The sequence below is a fragment of the Eschscholzia californica genome, unplaced genomic scaffold, assembly GCF_041429995.1.
Source record: "Eschscholzia californica isolate CP2 unplaced genomic scaffold, dmEscCali1.0.p SCAF_5, whole genome shotgun sequence".
In the NCBI taxonomy this organism is placed as follows: Eukaryota; Viridiplantae; Streptophyta; class Magnoliopsida; order Ranunculales; family Papaveraceae; genus Eschscholzia; species Eschscholzia californica.
The window spans coordinates 51,946,772-51,957,307 of record NW_028238472.1 but is presented as its reverse complement, the minus strand read 5'-3'; the positions used below and the strand labels follow the sequence as shown (position 1 = coordinate 51,957,307).

The 10,536-nt window shown below is 37.6% G+C and overlaps 1 protein-coding gene across 1 annotated transcript; it reads left to right on the top strand.

Moving 5' to 3' along the window:
* Window positions 1-277: 277 nt before the first annotated feature.
* On the top strand, window positions 278-3,578 carry LOC147540424 (calnexin homolog). Its single transcript, XM_086644377.1, has 4 exons — window positions 278-335; window positions 503-614; window positions 695-2,666; window positions 2,781-3,578. The coding sequence occupies exons 3-4, from the start codon at window positions 2,292-2,294 to the stop codon at window positions 2,943-2,945; spliced, it is 540 nt and encodes a 179-aa protein (XP_086500503.1). The 5' UTR covers window positions 278-335; window positions 503-614; window positions 695-2,291; the 3' UTR covers window positions 2,946-3,578.
* The last annotated feature ends 6,958 nt before the right edge of the window (window positions 3,579-10,536 follow it).

The following is a 10,536-nucleotide window of genomic DNA, read 5'->3' as shown; positions in this document are numbered from 1 at the left end:
ATTCTGGGCCTGGTGGCGCATGACCGTTCCCTCCTCTCTTGAAATTACAAATCGGTCCCTCAGTTGAGGTGGATTTCGCATCAGTCCTTCCATATCGTTTATTACTTTGATCGCCTTAGAATTCAAACGACCCAAATAGACAAGCTGGCAATTTCTTGAAGTATTCGAATCTTCAGAAAAATATCAATTAAAAAAATGACAGTGGGATCATTGGAACCACCAAAAATCCTCCGTATTTCCGTTTATATATAAGAAAGAGAAGATAAGAAAAAGAAACAGAAACGGAAAGAAACAGAAGATAAGAAAAAGAAGAGAATTCAGACAGAGAAATTTGGGTAAGTTTTTTTGCTTGCAATTCTCATGTAACCCATATTCAGAAAGATTTAATATTGGAGTTTTAATGGTTCAATATTTTTTTTATCCAAGAAGGATGAGATCTAGTTGAGTTCAGATTAGTGATTCTTCTTCTGATTCTGGGATTGATTGTTTTTCAAAATTACAGGGTTCTGAGGTCGAATATCGAAGCAGTAATGGTGAAATACGGTTTTCCTTTAGGAGCTTTTCTGGGTTTAATTGCTTTATTTACTATTTTTCGGTTATGCTTTTCGGATGAGGTAAGAAATTTCCCACCAAATTTCATCATAGAAAACTAAAAATAGGATTAATTAGTGATGGGTTGGTTCGATTTAAACAGGTGTTTAATGAGTCCTTTAAAGAACCATTTGAAAAGAGATGGAATGATGGATATGAAGGTAATTTGTTGATTATTCTTTACTCAAAAGTCATTCATATTCTTCTTTGTTTTCGTTTCTTGCATGGGTTTAATCTGTGATTATTAAATTTGCTAATCAGATACTAGTAAAATATAGATTTTATGATTGGCTTGATATCAGTTGATGGAATTAAGAGGCTGATCATTTTTCTGTTGAAGGAATTAAGAGGTTGATCATTTTTCAGTTGATGGAGTTAAGAGGTTGATCATTTTTCAGTTGATGGATTAAGAGGTTGATCTTTTTGCAGTTGGTGGAATTAAGAGGTTGATCATTTTTCAGTTGATGGAATTAAGAGGTTGATCATTTTTCAGTTGATGGAATTAAGAGGTTGATCATTTTTCAGTTGATAGATTAAGAGGTTGATCTTTTTGCAGTTGGTGGAATTAAGAGATTAATCTTTTTTCTGTTGATAGAATTAAGAGGTTGATCATTTTCAGTTGATGGGTTAAGAGGTTGATCTTTTTGCAGTTGGTGGAATTCAGAGGTTGATCTTTTTGCAGTTGGTGGAATTAAGAGATTGATCTTTTTTCTGTTGATGGAATTAAGAGGTTGATCATTTTCAGTTGATGGATTAAGAGGTTGATCTTTTTGCAGTTAGTGGAATTAAGAGGTTGATCTTTTTGCAGTTGGTGGAATTAAGAGGTTGATCATTTTTTGGTGTTAAATTTTTGTAGTGTTTAGTTTCTAAATGTGTTTTGAGTTAGAAATGAGATTTACAGAATAGGTAATTCATTTAAATCTTCTTTCTGAGCCATGATTGAGTTGACCTCACATAATACCGTTTGAGCTCCACGAGTATAACCTAGATTTTAACAGCATATGGTAAGTTGAAAGTGCCTTGAATATGACCCGGTTTGCAATCTTATAAGGGGTTGTTATCAATGAAATGAGTGTATTCTATTTGCTCACGGCAGAGAGTTAGACTGAGTGCTAGGGTTCTTTAACGAGCTACATATACTAAAACCCTTGAGAAACCTTTGTAATCTTATTCTTCATTCATAGTGAAAATCATCGGGCCATTGCTCGCCGTAGAGTAGGTCTCACAAACCGAATCACATAAATCTCTTGGTTTGCTTGTACTTCGTCAAAACATGGTAGAATATGTCTAAGTTCACCGTATCATGTTAAGATCATCAAATGTTAGGTAGAGCTCATGTTACTTTTATTATTCTGTGAGTTCGGACTCAGTGAATCATTTTCCTCCCCGTTTCTAAACAGATTGTTTGAGTTTGTAATGAAATTGTAATTTAAGTCTCGTTCGGCCGAACTCTTCTTGAATTCGTTATCTAATTTACAAATGTTAAGTGCATAGGAGATGTCGTATTTTCAGGTGTACCCAAGCATGCTAAAACTGAGTTGGATGTGAGAGAGCTCGGTGCTAAAGGCAGATTTGTTGTGCTGCAGTTTGAGATTCGTCTCGGAAAGGGACTTGAATGTGGTGGTGCAGACCTAAAATACCTTACACTCCAAAAGGGTGAATGGAAACTTGAAGAATTTGACAGCTCTTCGTGCTCAATCATGTTTGGACTTGATAAATGTGGAGATAAGGTTCACTTTGCTTTGAAGCAGAAGAACCCAAGGAGTGGGGAGTACGTCGAGCACCACCTTAAGTCCCTTCCAACTGTTCCCTCGGATAAACTCTCCCATGTCTATACTGCGATTTTGAAGCCTAACAGTGACTTGGTGATTCTGATTGATGGGAAGCAGAAGAAACTTGCTAATTTAATGAACCGAGATGACTTTGAGCCACCATGTATCCTACCTGCGAAGACAATTTCGGATCCTGATAATAAGAAGCATGAGGATGGGGACAAAGGAGCAAAAATCCCATACCTCGAAACAGTAAAGCCCTATGGTGGAACTAAAAGTTGTACAGCCAGAGATTATATCAAGGTGAGTTGTTCTAGCCTTTTCGTCTCTTCAACTCATTGTTTTTTTGTGATTATAGACTTTTGAGTTTCTTTATCTATATATAACTCTGAGTTTGGGGATAAATTATTTTTTCAGAAGAAGATACTTGACCTTCTATCCAAGCTTGTCGATTTATTGAAGAAATGCAAGTATGATGTCAAGCTAACTCATCACCCCCAGACTACTGTCGTTTCAGTTACCATTTGCTATGAGCAGTTCTGCTTTTTCACTTTGACGTATGAGAGAAAGAGCACGACATGAGCCAAAGTACCAAACCTTTGCTGCTTCTGCATACATATCCATATATGGTTTGCCTTCGTTCGTTTGTTTTCCCATTTTTTGCGTGATTTTGGTGAGTTTTCTCATAGACGGGAAATCTTGATTGATAACATGTTGATGACAACTACCAAGGAGAATGCAGAGCCACACATTGATAAATCATGGAAATTGAAATTTGAAGCTGATAAAGAAAAAAAAAAGGCGAATGAAATCATAAATTTGTTTGAATTCTACATACACGAGAAGCTATTTGACGCCATTTGCAGGTGCAACTACAAAATGGGTGTAACTTGAGGCCAACCGTCGGTACTATTATTACCTCATTTACCGTTTATTTTGGTTGACCGTCTCTTCTGAGGGTTAGTTTATCTCAATTTGTTATATATAGTATGTGTTTGTAGCTTAGGTTGTATAACTTCCTATGTCAGATTTGAAAAACCAAAAAAGAAAAAGAAAAGAAAGAACGTCATAAGTTAGATTTGTATGTGTGAATATTAGGTAGTAGGTTTGTATCATATGTTTTTTGTTTGTGAGAGATCATTTGTTTTATATGTAAGTTTGGATTATATCAGATTAAGTGTTAGTTTAATAAAATTTTGTTAATGATGCTTAAAACTGGTTAATGTGGATGATTTTGAGTTGAGATATTCATTGCTTGATGATTTTGGTGTGCCATGAGCAAAGTTACCATGATTCGTGTTTTCGAAGATTCTGATCCACTGTGCCATGAACACGTATTCACAAATATGCACATATATATATATATATATTTTGTAAGAGGAAGTTTCCAAAGTTTGAATTGTGATTAAAGGCGGTTTTGCAAATTGGCACCAATTATTAATGGTGGTTTTGGAATTGGTTTCTAAATTTTGGTGTTTCCAAAATTTGGTTACAAATTCCTACTTCCTGGGTCGGTGGCTATTATGTATAAATAGGGGTTTGAGTGTTTGTATTCTACACAACAACTCAACAAGCAACTCTTCTTTAGAGAGAGCTAGAGAAGAGAGCTAGAGAGAGAGCAAGTGAGAGAGAAATTTTGTTCATAGGTTTGAGCGGTGTTTTCTCGGTCGTCGAAGATCTAGTATAGGAGGTTATCTATACGGTACAATCTTGGGACGAACTTGCGGGTTGTGTGAGTCGTCTTCATCTATCCTTCAATAAAGTTTTCTTGTTCGCCCGAGGACGTAGGCTTTAGGCCGAACCTCGTTAATTCTGTTCGCATATTTAGTTTTGGCTTAGTTTTTCGATTAATTTTCATAGTCGGATCAATTTCTAGGATATGTTCGATAGCTTCCATGAATTTTAGTTATAACATATATACATATTACACAAATGTCACAGCCCAATGTTGAAGTTTTCACGTATATATGGAGCAAAGAATTTATAAGTAGACCAAAGAATTTGAATAGAACGTTCGAACCCTTAGGGTTGAAGGCAATTTGATTTCTGTAATATCAATAAAATGGGAATTCTAATATCAATATAATAAGAATTCTAATATCAATATAATAAGGATTCAAGTACATCTTCGGTTTGGAAAGAAAACAATCAAGATTCATAATGTGTTTCGAATAGGTTTTAGTAAATAGACGTCTCCAATTCAAACATATATAGAAACAACAAACATGAAAGAAATGAAACTTTGATTCAAGCATATACCATGTCTAATGAAACAACAAACATGAAAGAAATGAAACTTTGATTCAAGCATATACCATGTCTATATGTTTCTGCGACTTCCTGGCTAGTCGCTGTCATCTAACCAGATTGGGACATCTCCGGTCATCCTGAAGTAGTCAGGGTTCAGAATCTCCTTAGCCTGCCAAGTGCCATTGAAGTTTGGGTTGCCAATTAGAGGAGCACACCATTTTTCTCTGTAAGCTGAATTCCCTATCTTACTTGAATTTTCCTGCTTGCACAAACGAAGTACTGACTTGCTTAGAGGACTCTTGATCTTTGGCAGGGACGAAGATTGTCCCAATCCTCTACTTCTTATCATTAGGATCGGAAATCGTCTTGACAGGAACGAAAATAATTGTTTGTGCAAGAACGAAAATTATAAATGTTTAAGCACGCAGTAATTCTTGATTCAACAAATAAAAGTACACTAATACTACTTTAGCGCGATCTTACCTCTGTTGTCAAAGATGCGTCTAGGCGAGCAAGGCGTAGGGTGAGCAAGGTCGTCCACTCTCTTGGCAGCAAGTTCTCCTCGTTTCCCCAGGTCTCGCCTAGGCGCGTAGAGGCGCAATGTTATCAAAATTGTAAGGGAACTTGCTGACCCGAGGCACTCACCTAAGCGCGTTGAGGCGAGTCGGCAGCTTTGTAGCCTCGACTCTCCCATAATACAACATAGAACCTAACCCGAAAAAAGAAGAAGAAAACCAAGTTGTTCTAAGAAGTTTAAAATACCAGATGCTGACTAAACAAGTGTTAAAAACTAGGATCCTTTCCTATGTAGCTAGATGTGTCAAAAATCTAAATTTGAGTTTGATTGTTCAATTATCTGAATACAAAATTTCATACAGAATGGTGTTTTTATTTTTGTCATTGTCTTGAATATGACTTGTCTGTCTCGAACACAAAATCAACCTAAATAAGTCATTCGGATAAGTCAAACATCACAAACAGACACAAATAATACTAGGAAAACTGACTCAATTCAATTTAGAGTTCAAATGAGAGTTCATATTTGGCAGATAATCCATGTAGTTCAGACATAATGGAATTAGGTTTTCCCTAATGTGGGGTTTAAGCATGAACTTGCAATCATAACTATGCATTTATGCTCGGACGATCTGATTGAGTGACTCGAAAATTGGCTCAAATTGGAAGCAAGTACTAGTCGGTCCTTGGCCGAATTCCCGATTCAGTGGTTGCACAAGCAAGTGAGCAACTCAATGAGTTTGGGGAAGTTAATAGCTTGGGGGGTGGGTGATGGATGTAAGGGAGGTTTGATAATAGTCGAATAAAGGGACAAAACTTTAGGTTGATAAATATTAAAACTTTAAAAGAAATATAATATTTTGGTTTAAATGAAGTCTACAGTATTTGCGTTACTAAACTGGTAAAAGACTTTTTTTTTTTTTTGCCAAACGACGTCTAAGTTGTGCCAACCAAAGTAAGATTAAAAGAAAATATAATGTAAATAAAAAAATGCGTTGGATGGGAATTGAACCTAGGTTGTTTGATCTCCTTTACCAAATTATTAATCAACTAAGCTAAAATAAAATATTTGTTATTTTTTGAATTCTTATCTAAACATAAAAGCAAAATCGGAGCCCCTTTTACTTGTCCTGGAGCTACATGGCCTAAAGGCTAAAGCTCTGGACGAAATTAAATGGCCTAAAATCCTATTATATAAATCTTTTTAGATAATAAATAGGCAATCTGGAGATACAAAAAGATCGAGTGAACTGATTCATCCAAGTAAGTCAATTAAAAAAGAGAGATTTTATAGAGCTCCTCGTTTTTGTTAAAAGGCCTTCCTCAATGATTATTTACCAAGTGAAAAGGTTGGAAGCCTTTTAACAAAAAAAAAAAAAAAATAGGGAGGCCTTGTAAAACTTCCCATTAAAAAACGCCGGAAATGAGCATAGACTTTTTTTTTTTTTGATGAAGTATAATAGCATTAACCAAAGAGTCTATTACAACAAGCTAAAAGTCCAGACATAAAGAAAAAACGTCTTGCCAACTTTTCTTTTGGCCATGGGTACGACCCCATTTCGCTAAAGCATCAGCGTACATATTACAATTGCGAGAGATATGAGAAAATATAGTGCTTGTAAATCTGTCTTTGATGTCATTTATCTGGTGGATAATACTCTGAGTTTGCCAGTGCAGGTTTCCTCCCTTCCCATTCAGCGCTAGAATTATCGCTTGATTGTCGCTCTCTATGTGCACATATTGAATTTGGAGTTGCAATGCCTCTTTTAGGCTGTATAATATTGCTAATCTTTCGCATTCCTCCGCATTTTGTCCACGTACTGTATCTGCTACCGCCATTATGTAGTTTGCCTCTGCGTCTCGGATGATGAAGCCAATGCCCGCCAGTTCTTTCATATTTGTAAAAGATGCATCCACATTAATTTTCATATATGGTGTCGATGGAGGTCTCCATGTTTGTGTAGTGGTTTTATCCTTACCTTTCCTGCTCATACTGGGCTCGGTTTTGAGGGGTGTAGTAGAGGTGTTCAAAATTCTTTCTATGATCTGTTCAGGGTTTTGTTTATTCGTAGTGAAGCAGTTCTCGCATCTGGCTTTCCACAGGAACCATAAAATTTTAGCATTGAGATTGATATTGTTCTCATCTAGTAGTTTCCATTGTTGAATCCATTGAATGTTCGTAGTGATCATGTCAGTCCTAATATTAAAATGGAACCATATTGCTTTTGCGAAAGAGCAATGTAATAACGCATGGTCAATAGTCTCCTCCTCATTACAGTTTACACATGAGTAGTTATTCCCGATGAATTTACCTATCTTAGATCTGACTGGTAGACTATTGGTGCAGCATTTCCACAGAAATAATTTAATCCGAGGGATAGTATTCATGTTCCAAATAAAGAACCAGTCCATCTGAACCTCATTATTATAAATAGTTTGATTTCTAAGAAAGTTGTACATGGATTTGAGAGAGAAATTACCTGATTTGGTCAGTGTCCATATGGCATTATCCTCTTTGTTAGGATTAAGGTTGATGCTAAGGATCGAGCTGCATATGTCATTATCAAAGCACATTTGAATTAAATTAATGTTCCAGTTACCATTCGTGATTAGTTGGGAAACCATTTCAATCGTGCATCCTCTTTCATTAGTAATAGGAGGTGGATGATTAGGGATCCAGTAGTCAGTCCAAATATGTATATGTTCACCTGTGTTAATATTCCAAAAAATAAGATTGTCAAGATTATGATGATATTTGGAAATCGATTTCCAAGTCCAAGAGTGATGATTCTTAGGCTGGGTAGGTTTGGTCGAGTTATGAAAGTACTTACCTTTGAGAACTTGAACCCAAATAGCTTCCGGATTGGTTATAATGCGCCAATTAAGCTTATGCAGAAAGGCTTGATTATCTAGATTAGGCAGACGAAGACCTAGACCACCCTGAATGCGAGGTTTGCAAATGGAGTTCCAGTTAATGGTGTGAAAGGTTTTGGATTTTCCCCACCAAAAAGTCCTTTGAATGGACTCAATGCTGTCACTAATGCCTTTAGGAAGGGCAAAGCACTGCATTTGGTATCGGGGAACAGCCGCTGCGATAGTAGAAATGACTACCGAGCGGCCAGCTTGCGAGAGAAGATGAGTTTGCCATTTGGCAAGTTTATTTTTAATCTGAGTGATGAGCGAGTTGAAAGCTTGTTTTTTGTTACGATCTATGAAGAGCTTGGTGCCTAAGTATTTATCCCCAGACGACGACTGATGAACTTTGAGTTCCCGGATAATCATCCGTTTGAATTTCGGGTGCGAATTTTTGGAGAAAAAAATATTCGATTTAGCATAATTAATCATTTGCCCCGAAGCCTCACTGAATTCCTTGAGAATCTGTTTTAGATTGTAGACGTTCTCCAGAGAGTTCTGCCCGAAAATAATACAATCGTCAGCAAAAAGAAGGTGTTTAATCGAGAGGTTGGAATGCGGGATGGGAAAGCCTATGAACGCAGATTCGTTGTGATTACTCTCTAAGAGACGACTAAGACCTTCCATAGCTATGGCAAAAAGAAATGGGGATAGAGGGTCGCCCTGCCGAATTCCCCTGCTCACATTGAAAGTGCCTCCTGGGCGCCCATTAATGAGAACCGCCATCGAGCTAGAAGTGATGCAGGTCTGGATAAGATTGATCCAAGAATTCGAAAAGCCCATCGAGTTCATAACATTTTCCAGATATCTCCATTCGATTCTATCAAAAGCTTTAGACATGTCCAGCTTAAGACCGAAATAACTTTTCGGGCCCTTAACTTTTTTGAAGGAATGGATGAGTTCTTGGCTAATGATGATATTGTCAGTGATTTGCCGACCCGGAACATATGCGCCCTGAAAAGGAGAGATAATGTCAACCAGAACCGGTTTGAGTCTATTAGCCAAAATTTTGGTGATGATTTTGTAAGTGGTGTTTAGTAAGCTGATTGGCCGATAGTCAGCAGGAGTCTGAGGGGTTTTGGTTTTGGGAATCAGGCAGATATGAGTGTGATTGGAATTAATTGGAAGCGAAGCATCCTGAAAGAACGAAGAGATCATCAACCCAATGTCATCTTTCACTGTCTCCCAATTAGTTTGATAGAAATGCGGCGGGAAGCCGTCAGGACCCGGAGCCGCGCCGGGTTTAAGAGCGAAAGTGGCCATTCTTATCTCGTCGAGGCTGGGAATGACCTTGAGCGCTTCATTCTGAATATTAGAGATTTGATGAAAGAAGCAATCTTGAAGCCTCGCGGACATCACGGAACCCGCCGTGGTAGAAATTTGTTGAATATGATTTGTAAAAATCGAAGCAATTTCGGTATCATCATTGGCCCAGGAATTATCTTGTCTTTTAATGGAAAGAATCTTGTTTTTTCTGAGTCTAGTAGTGGCTTTCGCATGAAAGAATTGGGTGTTTCTATCACCTAAGTTAATGTTGGCAACTCTAGACTTTTCCTTCCATAAACTCTCTTGCTGAAGGAGAAGATTTTCAATATGGGAGTAAATGGAGCGGAAATCTTCAGCATTCTTAGTCTTTTGCAGATTATGAGTGAGTTGTTTAATGTTGGTTTCAAGATTACCGAAGACTTCTTTGTTCCATTTGGATAGCTTGATGGCAAGGAAATTGAGCTTAGAGTGAATAGGATTAGGGTTAGGAAGCCAGTTAGATTTGATGAAACTAGCACAGTTGGGATGAGACATCCAAGTTCGAATGAATTTGAAGGGTTTACGACCTTTATTTGTCTGATTATCAGTAGAAAGAAGGATAGGATTGTGATCAGAGCCCAAGGTATCCAGGTGATTTATCCGGGAGTGAGGGTAACTGATGAGCCAACTGTAGTTAGCCATTGCCCGGTCCAGCCTTTCTTCAATCAGATTACCCGCAAATTGTCTGTTCGTCCAAGTAAACGGATAACCAATAAATCCTAAATCATGAAGACCTAGACTATTAATAACATTTTTATGCTGCTGAATCTTGGGAATTTGAGCCGGCTGACCTCCCGACTTCTCAGAAGGGTCGAGAATACAGTTTAAGTCACCTATGACAATCCAGGGAGTGTCATCCTTAGGAGCCACGTTGGCCAAATTATCCCATGGCTTCATCTTATTGTTTGTATAAGGACAACCATAGAAACCAGTGAGATAACTTTTGGTCCCCGAGACCATATGAGTGCTATGAGCATGGATCACATTCTGATCCGCGTAAATAATTTCCACTTCATAGTTGGTATTCCAGAAAAAGCCCAAACCGCCTGCTTTAGTTAATGAGCATAGACTTACCCGCCTACAAATAAGTCGTCACTGTTACCTAACACAACCACCTAACATCACCAATTCTTTCATACCCTTCCTCCTTCCCATCTGCTCTCATATTTTACCCTTCTACTACTTCTTC

What these genes read in the sequence shown, in the direction of transcription:
- LOC147540424 (XM_086644377.1), top strand. Translation starts at nt 2,292, where the DNA reads ATGTTTGGACTTGATAAATGTGGAGATAAGGTTCACTTTGCTTTGAAG. An exon ending in CAGCCAGAGATTATATCAAG is followed by an intron (nt 2,667 to 2,780) that starts GTGAGTTGTTCT and finishes TTATTTTTTCAG; the next exon opens with AAGAAGATACTTGACCTTCT.